The sequence below is a fragment of the Bombina bombina genome, chromosome 3 (genome assembly GCF_027579735.1).
Source record: "Bombina bombina isolate aBomBom1 chromosome 3, aBomBom1.pri, whole genome shotgun sequence".
In the NCBI taxonomy this organism is placed as follows: domain Eukaryota; kingdom Metazoa; phylum Chordata; class Amphibia; order Anura; family Bombinatoridae; genus Bombina; species Bombina bombina.
Genome location: NC_069501.1, coordinates 377,708,226 through 377,733,004, shown reverse-complemented (window position 1 = coordinate 377,733,004; position 24,779 = coordinate 377,708,226). Strand labels below are relative to the sequence as shown.

The following is a 24,779-nucleotide window of genomic DNA, read 5'->3' as shown; positions in this document are numbered from 1 at the left end:
ATATATATTTTTATTAAGCATCATTAAACATTTTGGTCTAGATTACAAGTGGAGTACAGATAATTGGGCTTGGTACGTTATCTTGCACTGGGTCTTATGCTAAGAATAATGTATATATATATATATATATATATATATATATATATATATATATATATATATATATATACAGTATATATACAGTATATATATATATATATATATATATCTATATATATATATATATATATATATATATATAGTAAACCATGCAAGACAACACACTTATAATTATAGTTGTCCAGTGGTTGCAATTAAAACTTTCTTTGTAAATGTATATCCATTTATTGGAAAAGGGTTCCCAACGTTTTGGCCCTCACCTGGGCCTTTCTCAAGGTTATGATTTCTCAAGAATATGATTCCTGAGTGTATATATATATATATATATATATATATATATATATACATATAAATACATAAATACACATGTACACACATATGTACATATATATATATATATATATACATATAAATACATAAATACACATGTACACACATATATATATATATATATATATATACATATAAATGCATACATACGCATAATTAGACATGTATATGTATGTATATATACAATATAGCCCTTTGCAGTCAAACACCTTGTCATTTACCATATACCTTTGAGCCATTTTATCTTTGTTTATTTATATTTATGACAATTTTTTTGTTTGTATGATTGTAACTGTAATTTTCAATGTACTTATGTAGTGTTTAGTGCTACTTTTTAACGCACAAAGGTTTTCAGTCACACTAACATGACGAGCATAAAATCCAATTGTGCTCTTGTGATTGCGTTTACTTCTAACTTATAATACGAGCACTATTTCTGTTGCGTGAACAAAACCCACGATAACCTGCGTGCAAAAGTAAGCACAATAATTGTAATCTAGCCTATGGAGCATTTAATTATTTCCCTGTTGTTTGTATATAACATTAGAGCATTTTCTTTTTGCACTTTTATGCCCCTTTAAATAATCTACTGCTATATATTACACGTGTACGTATTGTTTAGTATTTTTGTGACTTCAGTTCCAACACATTTAATACAGCTGTAATATTATATATATATATATATATACACACACATATATAGTGCATCATGTTTTTTTAGTTGCTGATTAAATTTTAATAAAACAAATGAAAATACTTACAGTGAGAAGCAAACATTTGTTTTCTTTAATTGCACCCATGCAGCCTAGGAACCCAAACACCATGATGACGCTCCCAAGCACTATCAAAGCATTGCCAAGTGAAAGTGATGGGCTGTTTGGGAGGAGCAATCCATACGTTTTGTTTACCACAAAGTATATCCCAATTGCTATTACAGAACATCCAATTACCTGTAAAATACAATAAGCACAAACCTTATAAAGTTTCTAAAAATATATGAATAAACAGGCATAATTTTATCTCACATAAAAGACTGGTAAATGTCTTATTATTCTTGTGTTTTAATTATAAACAAGAAATACACAGGGGGCCCAATGGGTTAAATATTCTCCAACTTGGAGAGACATTACAGTGCAGACTTCAATGTGGCTGAACTCACTGAATTATCTAAGAAAAAATGTGGGACCTGAAGTCCCAGATAAATGAGAGATGCCTTCCATATAAATTAATGAAGCTCACTGGGATACAGAATCTCTCAGGGGAGAGTGAATTTAACAGGGGAGCACCTGAAACTGATATAAAGGGGCCCATTTATCAAGCTCCGAACGGAGCTTTTGGGCCCGTGTTTCTGGTGAGTCTTTAGACTCGCCAGAAACACCAGTTATGAAGCAGCGGTCTAAAGTCCGCTGCTCTATAACCCTGTCCGCCTGCTCTGATGAGGTGGACAGGAATCACCGGAATTCAATCCGATCGAGTACAATCTGGTCGATCGACACCTCCCTGCTGGCGGCCCATTGGCCGTGAGTCTGCAGGGGGCGGCGTTGCACTAGCAGCTCTTGTGAGCTGCTGGTGCAATGCTGAATACGGAGAGCATATAGCTCTCCGCATTCAGCGAGGTCTTGCGGACCTGATCCACAGTGTCGGATCAGGTCCGCAAGACCTTTGATAAATAGGCCCCAAAGTCTCAGTTGGCAGCAAATGAAAATTAAAATGAAATGTTTTCACTACAGTTTAATTTGCATGCGCCTCTAGTTTAGTATACATTACTATCTGTCAGTTAAATAAGTGTATTATGCATTTTGAGCAAACTTCACCTCTAGTGAGTTTCAGGGAACAGTTTCTTCAGCAGCAAAGTGCTGTCACTTATTTTCTGCTGAGTGACACACACCAACCTTTGCAGGGCCAGATGTGACCCTCAGACCATAGTTGTGCAGTTCTGGTATAAACTAGAAAGGATATTATGAGGGTAGCAGTTACTGTTAAGTACTTTACCCCAGCTTTAAGCTTATGGAGTAAAAAAGGTCTAATAAATTGCTTATTCGCAGGTTCCAATATTTTGCAACTTGTTTATTAAACAGCTTGTAAAAAGATAAACTGAAACTACTGGCATTTATAAATAGCTGCAAGCTGTCATTATGTATATTTACCTCTGATTTATCAGCTCTACCACTGTCTTTTGCCTATGTGTATTGTAAAGTTTGTAAAAAATAAATAAATAAAATCCATATGCATATAAACATTTTTTCTTGAATCCCAATAATTAAAGGTCCATTGAAGTAAATTTATGTTGCATATATAAGTGAGGCATTTTAAAATGTTTAATCATTTTTGTTTTCTTTGCTTTAAAAAATAAAATAAACACTTGTTTTTATGCTTTTGACGTATGTTACTGTCCACCAACAGAACTGTTGACTTGCTGTGAATAAAACATACACTTCCTGTTAGAGTTAGTTTAAGTATCAATTTAAACTGATTAAGTACCAAATATTCTGAATGTCTGCCTCTTCCATATGCATAATAGAAAATTTGAGTTTAATGTTCCTTTGATGAGAAAATGAAAAAAGAACCTGTAGGTCTTTACCTTATTTTACTATTATGTAAACTTATGCAGATGCACAAGTGGGGAAAGTGGAAGAAGAGAAATACTAATACGTAAACTTCATTGCTGCTATGCTGCATGTCTTGTTGACCAATGGAAATAGTGTCCTCTCTGTGAACTGAACCCATGAGTAAAATATTATAGTATCTTCTGATTACAGTCAACACCTAAATATAAACATTAACAGACCCAGAACTCCCTACCTTTTTACATTTTTTCAGAATTTCCATTGCTTGGGAACTGTTAAATAATATCACATTCAATGCTTTTCCTACAATATTAATAAAACTGGAGCATCTACACCTCACCTACATATAAGTTAGCTTCCAATCAAACTTCTAGTGTTCATGAATAAGACACTGAAATGCTTAGAACAAATATATAGAAGTTTATTTATTTGTGTTTTTGCTACAAATACATCTTTTTGAATGTGAGCATTTGTAAGAAATAAACATATACTGACAGTTTTCTGTTTCAAATTTTTAGGTTTGATGGCTGCCATTTTGAAGATTCATAAGGACTGCATGCTTTATTGATGGGTACACAGATATCTGGAAATATGTGAGTGCATTTGCTATTAAAGGGACAGTCAATGCAAAATTAAACTTTCATAATTCAGATAGGGCATGCAATTTTAAACAACTTTCAAATTAACTTTTATCATCAAATTTGCTTGGTATTCTTTGTTAAAAAGCTAAACCTAGGTAGGCTCATGAACTGATATCTAAGCCTATACAGTGTGTCATCTATGGAGCACTTACTCTATGCTGTGAAGACAATGGGGCTGATTTAACAATGTCTGTCCAATATGATACGCTATAACATATCATGTCCGACAGACATCTCTGAATGCGGACAGCATAAGCTGTCAGCATTCAGTATTGCACAAGCAGTTTGAGAGAACTGCTTGTGCAATGCCACCCCCTGCAGATTTGCGGCCAATCGTATTCAATCGGGTTGATTGCTGTACGCCGCTCAGAGGCTGCGGATCCAGTTAAGGAGCAGCGGTCTTAAGACCGCTGCTTCTTAACTCCTTTTTCCGGCGAGCCTAAAGGCTTGCGCAGAAACATGGCGAATTGGCCCCTTTCGGGCCGTAGTAACTCGGGCCCAATATGTGTTCCTAAAAATCTGCTGATGTCATGTGAATTGGAACGCCATATTTTATGTTGTCCAAAAGATCATGTGCAGTATATTTTCCTTTCAATCTTGCTTGTATGCCACCAAATGTCATTTATCAATAAAATGTTAGCAAATGAACAAAATACTTAAAAACAAAATATAAATACACTATATGGCCAAAAGTATGTGGACACCTAACCACCACTCAATATGAGCTTGTTGGACTTCCCAATCCAAAACTATGGGCATTAATATGGAGTTGTTCCAGCTTTGCAGCTACAACAGTCGCTTATTTTCTGGGAAGGCTTTCAAAGATTTTGGAGTGTGTCAGTGGGAATTTGTGACCATTCGCCAAAAAGAGCATTTGCGAGGTAAGGCACTGATGTTGGATGTGAAGGTGAGGCTCTGAAACAATGTTTCAGTTCATCCCAAAGGTGTTCAATGGGTTGTGATCAGGGCTTTTTGCAAGCCAGTTCCTCCACATCAGACTCCTCAAACCATGTCTTCGTGAACCTTGCCTTGTGCACAGGAGTACAACAAAGGGCCTTCCAGAACTGTTGCCACAAAGTTGGAAGCACCTACTTTTCTACAATGTCTTTATATCCTGTAGCATTAAAGCGACCCTTCACTGGAACTAATGGGCCTAGACCAAACCCCGGCAAACAGCCCTGGACCATCATCCCTCCTTCACTAAACTTTACAGTAGGCACTATGTATTCCAATAGGTAGAATTCTCCTGGCACTCAGATGCTACCATCAGACAACAAGATAGTGAAGTCATCACTCCAGAGAACACATTTCCACTGCTACAGAGTTCACTGGCAGCAGTTTGGAACTCTGTAGTTATTTAGGGTACAGATGATAGGTGATTTTTACAAGCTAGGCACTTCATCACTTAGCAGACCTGCTCTGTGATTTTGTATGGTCTACCACTTTGTCGCTCCTAGACAATTCAAAATAATAGCACTTACAGTTAACAGGGGCAGATCTGGTAGGGCAGAAATGTCAATAACTGACTTGTGTCAAAGGTTGTATCCTATGACAGTGCAATTTTTAACGTCACTGAGAATGTTTGTCTATGAAGATTTCATGGCTATGTGCTGGATAGCATGTACCTGTTAGCAATGGATGTGATGAAACACCTGAACTCAATTATTAGTACGGTTGTCCACATACATTTGGCAATATAGTGTATGTTAACGACTGAAAACTATTACACTAAATAAACATAATGAAATAATTTCAAATATATGTAGAAACCACTTACCCAAAACACAAAATTAAAGATGAACAGCATATACTTCAATATCTTCACACAGCTTTGACTCATCCTGAAATAATTTCTGTAAAGATATTTTTGTAAAATAAATGGTCAGAACTGATTTTTATTTATAGACTAAGCAATAATCATGTTTATAGTGTTTAAGTTCCCAAAACTCTTAAGTTAAATATAATATTGTGTCTATCTATCTATCTATCTATCTATCTATCTATCTATCTATCTATCTATCTATCTATCTATCTATCTATCTATCTATCTATCTATCTATCTATCTATATTCTGGGTGCATATTCCATGATCTTGGTGGCAATTCTACAAACTTGATATAATAACTCCTGTTGTGGATTTACTACTCTATAGCATGATATTGTTTGGGAAATATAGAGGGGTCTTTCATTGGTACATAGGCTCCCTGAATGTGGGTCTATTGGTAATGAACACACACTCTGTGCCTCTGGTGGTTGAAATAATAAGCTAATGATTGTACAAATTATATTTATGATCGCTGTAGGTAGAGCAATTATGCACATGTCACTGTTTTGATCTGTCATCATACATATGACCAACAAAATGCATTTTATAACCTATTTGTATTATAATCCATATTTTAAAGTTATATTATGGAGAAAAAAATACAGATACAACCACCATCCGTGATTCACTTGTATTGTTCATATTAGATGGATAGTTTGAAAGAGTGTGTGAAAAAGATTAGGCAGCAGATTTACTGAATGGAATAGCATTACAGAATAAACCTAAAAGAGCATAAACCTTTAATGCATCCTGCAACCAGAGGGAAATAACAGCTCTTGTAACCCTATAGATATATTAGACAGAAGTCACATGGGCAACCATGCAACCATATTATCACCACTGATCTGACTTGTTTATAGCAGTGCAATGTATGTAACATAGTAGGGAGTAGATTGTAAAGTTGTATTAATTGACACGTCAGGTAGATGGCCCTATGAGTGCATGGCTCTTGTATTTGTCTACTTAACCTCATGATAAATCCAAAGTTGGAGATCTGTAATATAAAGTTTTGAGTAATTGCATGAAACGGCAGGAAACAATTATTCTGTTGATCGGGGTTCTTATAGAACACAACAATACACATTCTACTTCCCTGAAGAAGAACAGTAAACATTAACAGCAGCCGTTGGTTTCATTGCACCACATTTGACCTTAAATAATAGTATGAGAATATGTAAACAGCTGATGTGCACTAATTCTCACAAAAATAATGCTGACTAAATGATTACATATCAGTTTCCTGAGCCTTCATTTCAGTGTAGTCATTCGTGAGACCTGATATGCTATGTTTGTAAATATAACATTGCACTAAAGGGACAGTCTGCTTTATTTTATTTATTGTTTAAAAATATAGATAACACCTTTACTATCAATTGCACACCCAGCATTGTTATATTAATATACTTTATAACATATAAACCTCTATATTTCTGACTGCATTTTGTCAACTTTCCACAGCCAGACAGTGCTAGTTCACGTGTGCAATAAAATTGTGCTCAGTCCCATGGAGTTATTTATGAAACAGCACTAATTGTCTAAAATGCAAGTTTGTAAATAGCACTGATATAAGGGGGAAGTCTGCAGAGACTTAGATAAAGGTATGCACAGAGGTAAAAAATATATTACTATAACAGTGTTGGTTATGCTAAACTGGAAAATAGGTAATACATGGATTATCTATCTTTTTAAATAATAAAACATTTTTGGTAGACTGTCCCTTTAAAGCAAGACCCCAGACTATGAAATTGATAGATTCCAATAATTCTGGATTTAGAACTCTAAACAGAACTCATTAGACCCAACTAGATTAGTCCAAACTTGTTCGAAACTTGTAAGCTGGAACAAGCATTCACGACTTTGAGTTCAATAATGTAGGCACTGTCGTGAACAAGTTTAGACTTGGGGGCTGATTTATCTCGACGCATTCGCGATGGGCTATACGCTCGCCATAGATCGCTGGCGTGAATCTACTTTCAACAGCCTTATTTAACTACAAGTCTGTCAAAAACACGTGCATCAAGTCCGGCAAGATTGGCATCGGACTGTTGATAAATAAGAGTCATCTATGTCAGAGATATTCTTATTTTTCAAATGATCTACCCTGAATGTCCATCAAATGAAGACAGTTTTTTCTGTTTTTTCAGAACTTTATTTATACAATTTCATTACTGTCCATATATATATATATATATATGTGTGTGTTATGTCAGAAATATTTTGCAAACATATTTACATGTCCCTAAATTCTTTTTTTTGTTCTAAACAATATTGTCTTTCATATCTCTGTGTTTATTTATACCACTTTATGTATATATTGAAAATATATTATTATTCTGAGCAAGAATAATTGCGAATATGACATGCAATCAGGGTATCATATGTATTTATTTGCAAACAATGGATATTTTAAGAGCTGTGCCAGTTTTCTTTCTGAACCGGTGTGTCACTTCCTGATTGAAGTCAAGTTTTAAACACCACTCCTACACATGTGTTAAAACATGGGCTGGCATTTAAGATGACGTTTCTTAATGAAAATGAAATTCAAGAGAAGGAAGAAAATAGGATGACATTAAAGAGGTGATTTTAATTTCTGTTGTATCTGATTCATGACAGTGTTACGTAATATATCCCTTTGAGCTATCAGTATAAGATTATATTGAATCAAACATCATTTGATTATTAAAATCATTGTCAAAAATATTATACTGTGTGTCCTAATGTCATCATCATTGTTTATCTTTAATACTAATTTCACATATACATACTTTCAAAGTATAATACACAATGTAACAAATGGCACTTACAAGTTCTGATTCGTGATCAATGACAAATATAGAGCAATTTGATTTGTTAGTGATAGCAGAAAATGTATATTTCAATCAGATTGGCTGCATTTCCCAATAAAAAGTGGGGGGAAATTTTACTAGTTTGTGGGTTGTTTATGAGTTTGAGTATTGTGTGAAATTTGGTGCGAAGTGGAGAGTGGGACTTGTATTATATGCGTTAAACATGGTGCAAATAGATTTAACAAAAAAAGGAAGTTAGCTATATTATTTAATGTATTTATTTCATTTGTATCCCTATATCTACTAGTGCTGCTGCCAGACAGGCATTACCTGTCATTATCAATGCATTTGTTGCTGCACATCTACTTGTGCAGCCTGTGGCTGGTTTATTAATCACCTCCTGCTGCATCTGAAAGGCAGGGACCTGTATAAATAATTTGTCCCATTGGTTTGTAATGAACTCTACGACATAAAGATGAAAAATTACCCATAAGTAGGGTAACATCTCCCTACTTGATTTTATTTAGTAATAAGGGCATATCTTAATATATTTTGTTACCACAAAAGGTTAAAGGGACATAAAACATTTTAATTATACTTTATGATTCAGATGGTTCATTAATATCCTCCTACTGCGTTATAAAAGTATCACAAATTTAAAATTATTCTGCATGTTCATTGTTAACTGTCTGCGATGACAAATAGCATAGAAAAAAAACTTTTCAGACTCCCATTGTTTTTTAGGGCATTCACTAGACTTGTGTGTGGGGGAAAAATTTGTTTTGGTTCGTTTCAGACTTATTCTGATTTTTTTTAATTTCGTTTTCGGATCGATTCGAATTTGCATACATTTGAATGTATTTGTTTCGGATTAATTCGGATTCAAATAAATTCAGATATATTCAGATCGGATTCGATTCGTAAATTCAGAAGTTTCGTATGTGTTAGGTGGGGTGGGATGTGCTGTGTATTAGACTAGTATTATGTACTGTATATTATGTGTAACCCATCTGAATCAACATAAGTACCAACCTCACAGGTACCAGCTACACTATATGCACAGAGTTAGAAGAGGTATATAACCTAATATACAGTACATAATACTAGTGTAATACACAGCACATCCCACCTAAGTACCAACCTCACAGGTATCAGCTACATAATGTGCCCTGCAAGGAGCTAGCAGAGTGATATAACCTATTATACTGTACAATACTAGTGTAATTGTGATTAGTCCATGGCCATTCAAATATAAAGAATAAATCCAAACTAATTCAGATTTATTCGTTACAAATGCATTCGGATTAGTTTAGTTTCGTTGCTAGGGTAATTTGGAAATTCGAATCGATCCGAAGCTCATAATTTGACAAATTTATCAGAATTTCGATTCGGAACAAAACGAAACGCACATGTCTAGTATTCACGGCCTCAGAGGTGCGGTTTAAAGGATAGGTACGCTGCTCCGGAATAGACGCGAGCGTACCTGTTAAATCTTTATTAAATTGGTAAGAGGGTCGAATAGAGTCGAATGTGAAGACAGATCATCAGTAATATGCTCGAATAGAGTTGAATGTGAAGGCAGATGATCTGTATTATGCTCGAATAACGCAAGCAGCGATTTGCGTTGGATTGATCTTGTGGGGGCATATATTATGTCGAACATTTCAACATTGACACTGTGTTAACTAGGGTGGATCAACTTTGCGTCTAATTTGACGCGGACTTCCAGCGCATTCACAGTTGAAGCTTTGATAAATTGGCCCCCTAGTGTTCATGGAGGCCACTACCCTATATAAACTGTTCACAAAGGTGCAATATTGTTTAAGAATCTCTTAGAAACATTAAGCAGCAAGGTCACGAATTACAGTTTAAAAGTTACATTTTTTTTAAAAAATGTTTTGCATAGAAACATCTAGTCATCATCTTGTTTACAGTTTATGCCAAAATGGAAAAGAGCCTTTAACAAACAATATAAATTAATCTTGTTTAAAACAATCATTGTGACAGTTGCAAAGCGACAATATCGTGATAGAAAAACAAAAATGCACTAAAAACTTAGGGCATTTAAATTATTAATAGAAAATAGTACAGACGCACCATTCCAAATATATAAGGAATGTAAAAAAGCATGCAAAACAGAAATCAAATAAGCCAAATTTTAAAATTAAAGATTAATGGGAAACCCTAAAAGGTTTTTGAAGTATGCAAATAACAATAAATCTAGGAAAAAAATATAGGTACATTATAATGTGAGATGGGTAGCATGATTAACAGTGACTGGGGGGAAGGCTAAGGTACTAAATTGTGTATTTTCTTTAGTTTACATAAGAAAGGAACCAATGAGAAAGACATTAAAACAAACTATAACATATAAGCCCATACTAATAACTGGGTTATCTCTAAATGATATCAAGAAAAAAATGATAGTTTTAAGACAAACACAATTCCAGGTTAAGATGGAATACATCAAAGGGTTAAGGGAATTTTGTAATATTATAGCCAAACCGTTACTCTTAATTTTTCAAGACTCATTATCCTCAGTCATAGTACCCAAGTACTGGTGTAAGGATGATTTGATGCCATTTTTAAAAAGGGAAGCTGATATTGGTAGTTGGGAAGATATTAGAAGTGATTATAAGAGATTATATTTAGGAGTATGTTCATGCAAACAATATTATAAGTGAAAATCAGCATGGTTTTATAAGAAATAGATCATGCCAAACTAATTTAATTAGATTTTATGAGGAAGTAAGTAAGAATATAGATAAAGGGGAATCAGTTGATGCGATATACTTGGATTTGCAAAGGTGTTTAAATGGATGATACTCAGATTGGATAAAGTTATTTAGTGGAGTCCCCCAGAGATCAGTAATGGACCCTGTTCTTTTTAATATTTTTAATGATGACTTGGAGGAAGGATTAAATAGAAACATCTCTATTTTTGCAGATGATACAAAGTTGTGTAAGGTCATTAGGTCAATGCATGATGTATTAGTTTTGCAAGGGAAATCACAAAAAAATGGAAGAATGGACTGGTAAATAGAAAATGAGATTTAATACTGGAAAATGTAAGGTTCTACATTTTGGACATAAAAATAAACATGCAACCTATTATTTAAATGGAACTAGACTTGAAAAACAGAGGAGGAAATGGATTTGGAAATACTTATAGATAACAAGTTAAGAGCGAGTGCATGCATTAAAAAAAGGCATTGATGCAAGGGTTGATAGCATAGTTCTGTCACCAGAGGCAGACCTAATGAACAGAGGACCCTGGTGCAAGTTTTTTTTTGGCCCCCACCCAAAAAAAAGCAAGCCAGCAGCCACTGTGATGTGCTGCCTAGTTAAAAAACAAAAAGGTGATGTAGGTGCATCAGCATACTAAATATATTACCCTTCCTATATACCTCACAACATTTAAAATATCCAAATATTGACACTTTTATCCCCGTTAACAGAGCCCCACCCGCCAGTAGCCATAACATAGACTATTAAAGGACACACACAAATTTAAATACATGCACACTCATATGTACATATTTACACACACACACATACACACATTTGCACATACACATATTTACACACACACACATTCACACATTTACACACACATACACATATTTACACACGCAGACATACATTCACACATTTACACACACATACACATATTTACACACACAGACATACATTCACACATTTACACACACATACACATATTCACACACACGCACAAAACATACAATCACACATTTGCGCGCACATACACATATTTACACACACGCACAAAACATACAATCACACATTTGCGCGCACATACACATATTCACAGACACTAACAAAACATACAATCACACATTTGCGCGCACATACACATATTTACACACACGCACAAAACATACATTCACACATTTACACACACATACACATATTTACACACATAGGCGCCGATTTATCAAGCTCTGTATGGAGCTTGATGCCCCTGATTCTGCGCGAGCCTTCAGGCTCGCTGGAAACAGAAGTTATGAAGCAGTGGTCTGCTGCTCCTTAACGTGTCTGCCTGCTCTAAGGCCGCAGACAGAAATCAACCCGATTAAATATGATCGGGTTGATTGACACCCCCTGCTAGTGGCCGATTGGCCGCGATTCTGCAGGGGGCGGCTTTGCACCAGCAGTTCACAAGAACTGCTGGTGCAATGATAAATGCCGACAGCGTATGCTACATCGTATCATGTCCGCTCGCACTATAATAAATCTACCCAATACACACATTTACACAGAGACACACATATATACACATACATATTTACACACAAACACACATGCATACACAAATTTACACACATTTACACACACACACATTTACACACACATTTACACATACACACAAACATTCACACATTTACAAACACACACACACACACATATATTTACACACACACATACATAGACACATATCTTCACACACACACACATATATTTACATGCACACATATTTACACACACACATATATTTACACACACACACAAACATTCACACATTTACAAACACACACACACACACACACATATATTTACACACACACATACACTTATATACACATACATACAAACCTTTATACACACAAATACATGCATACACAGTCATGCACACATATTCACAAACACATTTAGAGAAGAGCGCTTAGACCATGTTACTATAGAAGCTACAACTTACTTCCGCAGCAGTCATGTTTGGATGGCAGTGTCAGTAGTTTGACCCTTACTAAGCAGGTTGCTGACTGATGATCTATGTCTGAACTGCTTCAGTGATCACTGTTACAACACTAAGAGCAGTTGCCATATGTATTGACACAGGAGTTTTATAACTGCTCTGTTTTAGATTGTTTTTTTTGTTCTTTTATTAACTAGGTAGCTCCTGACAGCATGCACAGCACTGACCCTCAAATGTGCTCCACCAGCCCCAGCAGCCCACAGATCTTCCAGGCCACTCAAGTCCTACAGACTGCTTCTGTGCCAGTGCCCATCCCACCCCCACTAGACACCAGGACCGATCACCTTGAGGTTGTACCCAGGAGACAATCAGTGTCACTGATGCAAAGTAAAACAGAAGTGAGGAGATGTGCTGCTGTAACTCTAAAACCACCTTCACCCCGCTTCTGTGTGTGTGTGTGTGTGTGTGTGGGTGGGTGGGACTACTTAATAAGCTGCCTATTTTATTAGGAGCCTGAGTGTAAGCGCTACTGTCCCTGTGTAAATCCTACATAGAAGCCAACAGTGACTATAAAAATCCCTCTAAGCAAGGGAATACTTTCACTTGCCAGTGATTCCCTTTAAAAAATCTATACAAGCTGCTAGAAATGTGCGATTTGTTTCGGATCAATTCGGAAATTCGTCCAAATTCGGTAAATTCGGGATTCGGATCGATTCAAATTTCCGAATTAAAATAGTGCCGAATCTACCGAATAAATCCGAATTAGTTCGGATTTATTCGGATTTATTCGGTAGATTCGGATGGCCATGGATTACACTAGTATTGTACAGTATATTAGGTTATATCACTCTGCTATGGGTTACACCTAATATACAGTACATAATACTAGTCTAGTACACAGCACATCCCACCTAACACTTACCGAAATTCCGAATTTCCGAACCAAATTGAACCGAATCCAGACAAATTTATTTGAATCCAAATGAATCCGAAACTAATCCGAAACTAATCCGAACCGAATTGATTCAAATTTTTCCGAATTTGAATCGATCCAAACCGAAATTCGAAAAAATCTGAATCGATCCGAACCAAATTTTTTCGCCATGCACATGTCTACAAGCTGCTGCTTTTGTAATTTTTTTCTTCCCCTCAGAAACCTCTCTTTGTCCCTCTTAGTAACTACCTCAGCCATCAGCTGCACGCCAGCCAGCGCATTCACTTGAAAACAGTGTGTATATCCATATTATATGCAGAGCAGAGTGCACATTCATATGATACTCATAACATTTAGGACGCGTGTGTAATATAAAAAAGTAGTATGTGCATGTATAGTAAAAACAGGTAAATAGTTATATATCTATAATGCTCAAAACCATGCTTATATCTGCATTATTTGTAGAGCTATGAATGAATATCTCTCTGTCTATCTAACATATATCTATATATCTGTTGTACATATTAACACCTGGGGGCCGATTTATCATGTTCGGGCAGACATGATCCACTGTAGCGGATCATGTCTGCCCTACATCAATAAATGCAGACAGCATATGCTGTCGGCATTTATCATTGCACAAGCATTTCGTGTGAAATGCTTATGCAATACCGCCCCCTTCACATTTGCGACCAATTGGCCGCTAGCAGGGGGTGTCAATCAACCCGACCGTATCCGATTGGACTGATTGCTGTCCGCCAACTCAGAGATGGCTAACGAGTTAAGGAGCAGCAGTCTTATGACCGTTGTTTCTTAACTTACATTTCCGACGAGCCGGAATTTATGGGGGTAGATGTCCCTACTAATTTGTGTCTAAGGACCAGATGTTCCTGTTGTTTGCCAGTCCTTGCACTCAAAACTAAACTAAGAAAATGTATCTGGCCACTAAGCAGAAGAAAGAAACTCCTCAAGCCTCTAGAATTTGTCTGAATACCAAGGTGAGGAAGGTGTATGGCATAGAAGTATAGGCATGGTGGGTTATGAACTAATTATAATGCAGTGACACCACATGCAATTAATATATATGTATATATATTTGGCATTTCTGTAGATACTAAGCCATTTTTATATTAAATTCATAAATAATTATATGTTTATCCTTACATGCCAGCATAACAGGCAGGGATAAGGTTAATAAAATCTGTGCATGGCACAAGTGTAGGATCAAGCTATCGACCTCCGAGATAAACATTTGATTTATTTTCTGGGAAAGGCTGAGAGCAGAATAAGACATCAATTTGCAGAGACAGATCTTCAGATCTGCTGTTGTAGAGATCAGTTTACTGGTAATTCTCCTGACATGTTATTTAAAAAAAATATGTTTTCTCACCAGCTTAGCCTCACTGCGTACCTGCTGCTGCCTCCCTCCTCGCCCTCTTCCTGCGGGTGCGGCTACATAGGACACTGGGAGGAAGTGATGAGGGAGCAGGAGGTCACAGTGTCTTGTTCTCACTTATTCCCTTTTCACTTCCTAAGTTCCTACCAGCCAGCACAGACTTTGTAGGCCCCTGTTCAGGATCCATAGTAGGCAGCCAGCAGCACCTGTCTCTTCTGCATACAGCAACTGTGAGTAAGTGGATACTCAGAGGCCTATTTATCAAGCTGTCAACCAAAAATACACTGGAATTCCGCATCGTAATTGTTGCAAGATTGATCCGACCTAGTTATCAAAGCCTCAAGACCGGCAAATGTTGAAATGTGTGACGTAAAATATGATCCCGCGATCTAAATCCGATGCAGATCGATGCTTATATCATTATAGATGTTCCGAATACACATTTGGCTCTATTTGACACTTTTTCCCATTTATCAAATAGTTAACAGGCACGCTGGCGTCTTTTTCGACACAGCGTACCTGGTTTTCAATCTGCCACCCTTGAGGCCGCGGATGCCATAGAAATCAATGAGAGTATGAAAGCACTAAAAGCTTATGTTCGATGCAGCAAGACAATGAAATATACCCTATTGATTTCTATGGTAGAAAACAAGTTACGTTTACACTTAACACCCTAACATAAACCCATAGTATAAACACCCATAATCTGCCGCCCCTGACATCGCTGACACCTAAATAAAATGTATTAACCCCTATTCCGCCGCTCCACGACATCGCCACCACTAAATAAATGTATTAACCCTTAAACCTCTGGCCTCCCACATCACCACCACTAACTAAACCTATTAACCTCTAAACCGTCAGTCGCCAACATCGCAAAAACCAAAATAAAGCTATTAACCCCTAAACCTAACAACCCCTTAAGTTTAAGTCAGCGGTGAGCTGGTCATATGTGCTCGTGCACGATTTCCCCATAGGAATCAACAGGGAGAGCCTGCTGAGAAAAAGTCTAACACCTGCCAAAAAGCAGCGTAAAACTCACTAACGCAGCCCCATTGATTCCTATGGGGAAATAAAAGTTATGTTTACACCCTAACATGAACCCAGAGTCTACACACCCCTAACCTTACACTTATTAACCCCTAATCTGCCTCTCCCGACATCGCCGACACCTACATTATATTTATTAACCCCTAATCTGCCATCCCTAACATAGACGCCACCTACCTACATTTATTAACCCCTAATCTGCCGCCCCCAACGTCGCCGCCATATATTAAAGTTATTAACTCCTAAACCTAAATCTAACCCTAATGCCCTAACTTAAATATAATTTAAATAAATCTAAATAAAATTACTATCATTAACTAAATTATTCCTATTTAAAACTAAATACTTACCTGTAAAATAAACCCTAAGATAGCTACAATATAACTAATAGTTATATTGTAGCTATCTTAGGGTTTATTTTTATTTTACAGGCAAGTTTGTATTTATTTTAACTAGGTAGAATAGTTATTAAATAGTTATTAACTATTTAATAACTACCTAGCTAAAATAAATACAAAAGTACCTGTAAAATAAATCCTAACCTAAGTTACACTAACACCTAACACTACACTATAATTAAATAAATTAACTACATTAAATACAATTACCTAAATTAAATTAAATTAAATTAGCTAAAGTACAAAAAAAACAAAACACTAAATTACAGAAAATAATAAACAAATTACAGATATTTAAACTAATTACACCTAATCTAATAGCCCTATCAAAATAAAAAAGCCCCCCCAAAATAAAAATAAACCCTAGCCTAAACTAAACTACCAATTGCCCTTAGAAGGGCTTTTTGCGGGGCATTGCCCCAAAGTAATCTGCTCTTTTACCTGTAAAAAAACAAACAACCCCCCAACAGTAAAACCCACCACCCACACAACCAACCCCCCAAATAAAATATTATCTAAAAAAACCTAAGCTTCCCATTGCCCTGAAAAGGGCATTTGAATGGGTGTTGCCCTTAAAAGGGCAGTTAGCTCTTTTGCAGGCCCAAACCCTAACCTAAAAATAAAACCCATCCAATACACCCTTAAAAAAACCTAACACTAACCCCCTGAAGATTGACTTACCGGGAGAAATCTTCATCCAAGCCAGGCCGAAGTCCTCAACGAAGCCGGGAGAAGTCTTCATCCAAACCGGGCGGAGTGGTCCTCCAGATGGACAGAAGTCTTCATCCAGACGGCATCTTCTATCTTCATCCATCCGGATCGGAGCGGGTCCATCTTCAAGACATTGGACGCGGAGTATCCTCTTCATCCGACGACGAATAAAGATGAATGAAGGAACCTTTAAGTGACGTCATCCAAGATGGCATCCCTTAGATTCTGATTGGCTGATAGAATTCATTCTATCAGCCAATCGAAATTAAGGTAGGAAAAATCCTATTGACTGATCCAATCAGCCAATAGGATTGAGCTTGCATTCTATTGGCTGATTGGAACAGCCAATAGAATGCGAGCTCAATCCTATTGGCTGTTTGGATCAGCCAATAGGATTTTTTCTACCTTAATTCCGATTGGCTGATTTTAGAATTCTATCAGCCAATCGGAATCTAAGGGACGCCATCTTGGATGACGTCACTTAAAGGAACCATCATTCAGTAAGAAGACTTTGTTTGAAGAGCATGCTCCGCGTCGGATGACTTGAAGATGGACCTGCTCTGCGCCGGATGGATGAAGATAGAAGATGCCGTCTGGATGAAGACTTCTGCCCGTCTGAAGGACCACTTCGCCCAGCTTGGATGAAGACTTCTCCCGGCTTCATTGAGGACTTCGCCCCGGCTTGGATGAAGACTTCTCCCGGTAAGTCGATCTTCAGGGGGTTAGTGTTAGGTTTTTAAGGGTGCATTGGGTCGGTTTTATTTTTAGGTTAGGGACTTTGGGCATGCAAAAGAGCTAACTGCCCTTTTAAGGGCAATGCCCAACCAAATGCCCTTTTCAGGGCAATGGGGAGCTTAGGTTTTTTTAGATAGTATTTTATTTGGGGGGTTGGTTGTGTGAGTGGTGGGTTTTACTGTTGGGGGGGTTGTTTGTATTTTTTTTACAGGTAAAAGAGCTGATTACTTTGGGGTAATGCCCTGCAAAAGGCCCTTTTAATGGCTATTGGTAGTTTAGTTTAGGCTATGGTTTATTTTTATTTTGGGGGGGCTTTTTTATTTTAATAGGGCTATTAGATTAGGTGTAATTAGTTTAAATATCTGTAATTTGTTTATTATTTTCAGTAATTTAGTGTTTGTTTGTTTTTGTACTTTAGCTAATTTAATTTAATTTAGGTAATTGTATTTAATTTAGTTAATTTATTTAATTGTATTTAATGTAAGTAATTTATTTAATTGTAGTGTAGTGTTAGGTGTAATTGTAACTTAGGTTAGGTTTTATTTTACAGGTACTTTTGTATTTATTTTAGCTAGGTAGTTATTAAATAGTTAATAACTATTTAATAACTATGCTACCTAGTTAAAATAAATACAAACTTGCCTGTAAAATAAAAATAAACCCTAGGCTAGCTACAATGTAACTATTAGTTATATTGTAGCTAGTTTAGGGTTTATTTTATAGGTTAGTATTTAGTTTTAAATAGGAATAATTTAGTTAATGATAGTAATTTTATTTAGATTTATTTTAATTATATTTAAATTAGGGGGTGTTAGGGTTAGACTTAAGTTTAGGGGTTAATACATTTAGTATAGTGGCAGCGACGTTGGGGCGGCAGATTAGTGGTTAATAAATGTAGGTAGTTGGCAGCGATGTTAGGGATGGCAGATTAGGGGTTAACTAATGTTTGCGAGGCGGGAGTGTGGCAGTTTAGGGGTTATATGTTTATTATAGTGTAGGCGACATTGGGGGCGGCAGATTAGGAGTTAATAAGTGTAGGTAGATTGCGGCAACATTATGAGATTATGGGTTAATAAATATAATGTAGGTGTCGGCGATGTTGGGGGCAGCAGATTAGGGTTTCATAAATATAATGTAGGTGGCGGCGGTGTCCGGAGCGGAAAATTAGGGATTACATTTTTTATTATAGTGTTTGTGAAGCGGGAGGACCTCGGTTTAGGGGTTAATAGGTAGTTTATGGGTGTTAGTGTACTTTTTAGCACTTTAGTTATGAGTTTTATGTTACGGCATTGTACCATAAAACTCTTAACTACTGACTTTTAAATGCGTTAGGACTCTTTTAGGTAGAGGGTGTACCACTCACATTTTAGCCTCCCAGGACAGACTCGTAATATCAGCGCTATGGAGGTCCCATAGAAAAAAAGACTTTACAAAGTTTACGTAAGTCGTTTTGCGGTAAGGCCAAAGAAGTGTGCGTGACCCTAAACCTTCAAGACTCGCAATACCAGCAGGCGTAAAAAAGCTGATTTTTTACCCTAACGCACAACTCGTAATCTAGCCGTTAGTTACAAAAAAAACCAAACACTAAATTACCAAAAAAAACAAACCAATAATTTTTTTAAACACCTAATCTGATAGCCCTATCAAAATAAAAAAGCGATTCCCCAAAATGAAAAAAACCCTAGCCTACAATAAACTACCAATGGCCCTTAAAAGGGCCTTTTGTGGGGCATTACCCCAAAGATATCAGCTCTTTTACCTGTAAAAAAAAAATACAAACACCCCCTCAACGGTAAAACCCACCACCCAACTAACTCCCCCAAATAAAAAAACTACCTAAAATAACCTAAGCTGCCCATTGCCCTAAATGGGCATTTGTATTGGCATTGCCCTTAAAAGGGCATTTAGCTCTTTTGCTGTCCAGACCATAATCTAAAAATAAAACCCACCCAAAAAACCCTTAAAAAAGTCTAACACTAACCCCCGACGATCCACTTACAGTTCTTCAAGTCCCGCTTGAAGGATCCATCCAGCCGGTCCTCATCCAGGCGGCAAGAAGTCTTCATCCAGACGGCATCTTCTATCTTCATACAGCCGGTGAAGTCCACATCCAGGCGGCAAGAAGTCTTCATCCAGACGGCATCTTCTATCTTCATCCATCCGGCGCAGAGCGGTTCCATCCTGAAGACATCCAGCACGGAGCATCCTCTTCATATGGTCGCCGCCGTACACTGGAACTTGAATGCAAGTGACGCAATCCAAGATGGCGTCCCTTGCATTCCTATTGGCTGAAAAATTTGATTCAGCCAATAGGAATTAGGGCTGCTAAAATCTTATTGGCTATTCAAATCAGCCAATAGGATTTAAGCAGCTCTCATTCTAATGGCTAATCCGGCTGGATGAAGATAGAAGATGCCGTCTGGCTGAAGACTTCTTGCTGCCTGGATGAGGACTTCGCCGGCTGGATGAAGATAGAAGATGCTGAGGGACTTCAAGAACTGTAAGTGGATTTTCGGGGGTTAGTGTTAGGCTTTTCTAGGTTTTTTTGGGTGGGTTTTATTTTTAGATTAGGGTCTGGGCAGTAAAATAGCTAAATGCCCTTTTAAGGGCAATGCCCATACAAATGCCCTTTTCAGGGCAATGGGTAGCTTAGGTTATTTTAGATAGTTTTTTTTATTGGGGGGGTTGGTTAAGTGGTGGGTTTTACTGTTGGAGGGGGTTTGTATTTTTTTTTTTACAGGAAAAAGAGCTGATATCTTTGGGGCAATGCCCCACGAAAGTCCCTTTTGAGGGCCATTGGTAGTTTTTTGTAGGCTAGGGTTTTTTTTTTTTTTGGGGGGGGGGCTTTTTTATTTTGATAGGGCTATTAGATTAGGTGTAAAAAAATATTTTTGATAATTTGGTTTGATTTTTTCGTAATTTAATGTTTGTTTGTTTTTGTAACTTAGTGAGTTTTTTTGTAATGTAGTACTTTTAATAATGTTTAATAGTATAGTTAAATCATTTTAGTAGGGTTAGGTTTTTTAATATGTAATTTAGTTTATTTAATTGGTAGTTTAATTTAATTGTAGTATAATAATTAGGGTAGGTTAATTAATAGTTTAAAAATAGTTTATTTTAATTTTACAGGTAAGTTTTAATTTATATTAAGATAGGGATGTTGTAATTTTAATTTAAAGTCAGTGTCAGCCTGTGGAAGGTAATCTCACCCCTGTAAAGGAGAGAGGGAATTTTAGGACCACAACTGCAGCTTTAAAAGTGTTGTGAAAGTATCAATGATTCTGTATAGGTGAAGGGAGGCAGCAAGGTTCAGAATCAATGGATACAGTTCACTTTTATTATAAGGATAGGTGAGACAATGGCTGAGACCACAGAGCATATAGCCCCACTCAGTATTGACAAACTGGTTCCCACTTAAATAATAACATGCAATTGCAAGGTTAATGAGTTAAACAGATAGTATCTGATCATAATTGGCAGCACAGATAACAGTACAAGAAAAAGGCAAAATACAGCTAATGACACTTGAGCTTTTTAAGGTACTGAGACTGACAAAAAACGAAGTTAGGTAAATATTAGCGCATTTGAATACGAAGGCATCTTAACTAAAGGTTCTGAGACATGTCTGGAGTAAATGTTGAATAATGGTAACTTACTGCGGTACAGGAGTGAAGGAAGCGCTTTTTAAAGTTACTATAGAAGTAATGGGTGAGTGGTGTCCGGACACAGAGTAGTTCCCCTGCAGAGTCTGGGAATTTGCAGCGTGTGCGATGGCGTGTGACGTCACCGCTTGCCGGTTCCGGTCCTGTGTTTGGTAGAGAGGTGAGCTGCGTCTGTCTCAAAGGTTGCAAGGAAGTTTGAGGGTGAGAAGCTGGATTCAACAATCAAGCAATTTGGTATGAGTAGGAGGGAAATTTAAACAGCTTGATGGGGAGGAGATTATGTAAGTGTGAAAAGACACAGCTATACAAAGGATAAAGCAAAGAACTTAGGCAGTCATGACAGGACCCCCCCCCCAAGGATCAACTCCGGGGATCGGGTCCAGGGCGATCAGGACAACGTTCATGGAACCTGGCCACCAATCGGGGGGCAGATAGATTAGAAGCCGGTTCCCAGGAGTCCTCAGAATCAGGATAGCCCTTCCAATGAACCAGATACTGAAGCTGCCCTCGAAAGCGTCGGGAGTCCAACACATCTTGTACCTCATACTCCAGGGTGGCATCCTGCAGATGAGGAAGTATAGGAATAGAAGGATCATGGTGACGAAGCTGTCTATAAGGCTTGAGGAGAGACACATGAAAGGTAGGATGGGATTTCAGATTTGCTGGTAAAGCGAGGGTGACAGCATTCATATTCACAATCTTTACGATGGGGAATGGTCCAATAAAGCTGGAAGACAGTTTCCTGGAAGGAAGGGGTAAATGTAGATTACGTGTCGATAACCAAACGTAGTCACCTACAGCATATTTAGGCGAGGGAATCCTTTTCTTGTCAAAATGAAATTTATACCGATCCTTGGCGATGCGAATATTTTCAGCAGTTAATGAAAAGGATTCACTAATAGTGTTGATGAGGTCATTCACAACAGGACAAGTGTTGCCGACCATAGAATCCCATTCAAAAGAGGGATGGAAACCATAATTAATGAAAAACGGTGTGGAGTTAGTAGAGGAATGAATGGAATTGTTGAAGGCGAATTCTGCGTATGGCAGAAGTTGGGTCCAGTTCTCTTGTTTAGCTGAGATGAAACATCTTAAGTATTGTTCAATGCACTGGTTTGTTCTTTCAGTCTGGCCATTAGTTTGTGGATGGAAAGAGGTACTGAGACGTCTAGAAATACCTAGTGAGTGACAAAGTTGTTTCCAGAAGTGGCTGGTAAATTGAGTACCCCTATCTGAGGTGATACTATTCGGGAGTCCGTGATACTTGAACACATGGTGGATCATTAAGGAAATGGTTTCAGAAGAAGTTGGGAGTTTATGGTAGGGCACAAAATGTGCCATTTTACTAAATAGGTCCACGACTACTAATATGGTGTTATTCCTTTCTGAGATAGGCAGGTCGACTATATAGTCGATAGCTATGTCTCTCCAAGGACGGTCAGGAGTCGGTAAGGGGATCAATTTTCCGTACGGGGGAGTCCTCCCTTTTTTAGTAGTTTCGCAGATCATACAGGTCTTAACGTAATCCGCGATATCGGAGAGGTAAGTTGGCCACCAAAAGTATCTGGAGACTAATTCTTGAGTTTTCTTTATGCCCATATGTCCAGCAGATGGGGAGTCATGTAAAGTTTTTAAGACTGTTGGTCTGAGACTGTTGGGTACATAGATTTGTTGTTGGTGATAATACAACCCATCCGTGTGTAAATCCAAGACCTGTAATGGTTTATTTGAGTCAGCCTGTTGTGCCGATTTGAACTGATTGTTTTGTTCTACAGTTAAAGCTAAGAACCTGTCAAGAGGAATTAAGGGTGAGAGGTTTGGATGCGGAACTTGGTCCACCAAGTGTCTTGAGAGGGCATCAGCCTTCTTGTTCTTGTTTGCAGGACGGTAGGTGATAAGATAATTAAACCTAGCCAAGAATAGGTTCCATCGGACCTGCCGTGCACTAAGAGTCCTATTAGATTGTAAGTATTCTAGATTTTTGTGATCCGTGTAGATCAAGATTGGAAGAATGGTCCCTTCCAGAAGGTGTCTCCATTGTTCTAATGAAGTCTTGATTGCTAACAGTTCTTTATCCCCAATTGGGTAGTTGATTTCAGCTGAATTAAGTATTCGTGAATAGAAGGCGACAGGGTGTAGAGGGTCCTTAGGAGTCAACCTCTGTGAGAGGATTGCTCCCAAAGCATAATTAGATGCATCCACTTCCAGGATATACTGTAACTTAGAATTAGGGAATTGGAGGATAGGGGCCGTAGTGAAAGCCTTTTTTAAAAAGTTGAAAATTTGTTCTAAATCATCGTTCCATCGAAAGTGTGTATCAGATTTGGTCAAGTTAGTTAATGGTCTTGTCAAATCAGCGAAATTTTTAATAAACTTCCTGTAGAAATTGGCGAAACCCATGAACCTTTGTATATCCTTTTTACTTTTTGGGGAAGGCCAATTTTGGATTACCGATATCTTATCATTATCCATCTGGATACCTTGGGGTGATACAATATAACCTAGAAATTTTATTTCTTTGGAGTGAAATAAGCATTTTTCTAGTTTGACATATAGAGAATTTTCTCTCAACCGTGTTAATACTAGGGTAACATGTTTGATGTGTTCTGTACGTGAGGTAGAGAATATGAGTATATCATCCAAATATATCACCATAAATAAATCCAAAAAATCCTTAAAAATGTCATTTATAAAGTATTGAAAAGTAGCCGGGGCATTACAGAGGCCAAATGGCATCACAGTATATTCAAATAAGCCGTAACGTGTACGGAATGCTGTAAGCCATTCATGACCCTCCTTGATACGTACTAAGTTGTAAGCCCCTCTGAGATCCAATTTAGTGTATATAGTAGCATCTTGTAATCTATCAAGGAGTTGGGGAATTAAAGGCAAAGGATAGCGGTTTTTTATTGTACGCTTGTTTAGTTCTCT

General features: G+C 37.3%; 1 protein-coding gene across 2 annotated transcripts in view; it reads right to left on the bottom strand.

Annotated features, from left to right (window-relative positions):
- LOC128653314 (leukocyte surface antigen CD53) overlaps positions 1-24,779 on the bottom strand; it is a 111,474-nt gene that overhangs the window by 73,144 nt on the left and 13,551 nt on the right. For both annotated transcript variants that reach the window (XM_053706527.1, XM_053706528.1), the window contains exons 2-3: positions 5,415-5,490; positions 1,191-1,379 (exon numbers count right to left, since the gene is read on the bottom strand). In XM_053706527.1, coding sequence (XP_053562502.1) covers positions 1,191-1,379; positions 5,415-5,477 — 252 coding nt within the window. In that variant the 5' untranslated portion in view covers positions 5,478-5,490. The remainder of the gene's footprint in view (positions 1-1,190; positions 1,380-5,414; positions 5,491-24,779) is intronic.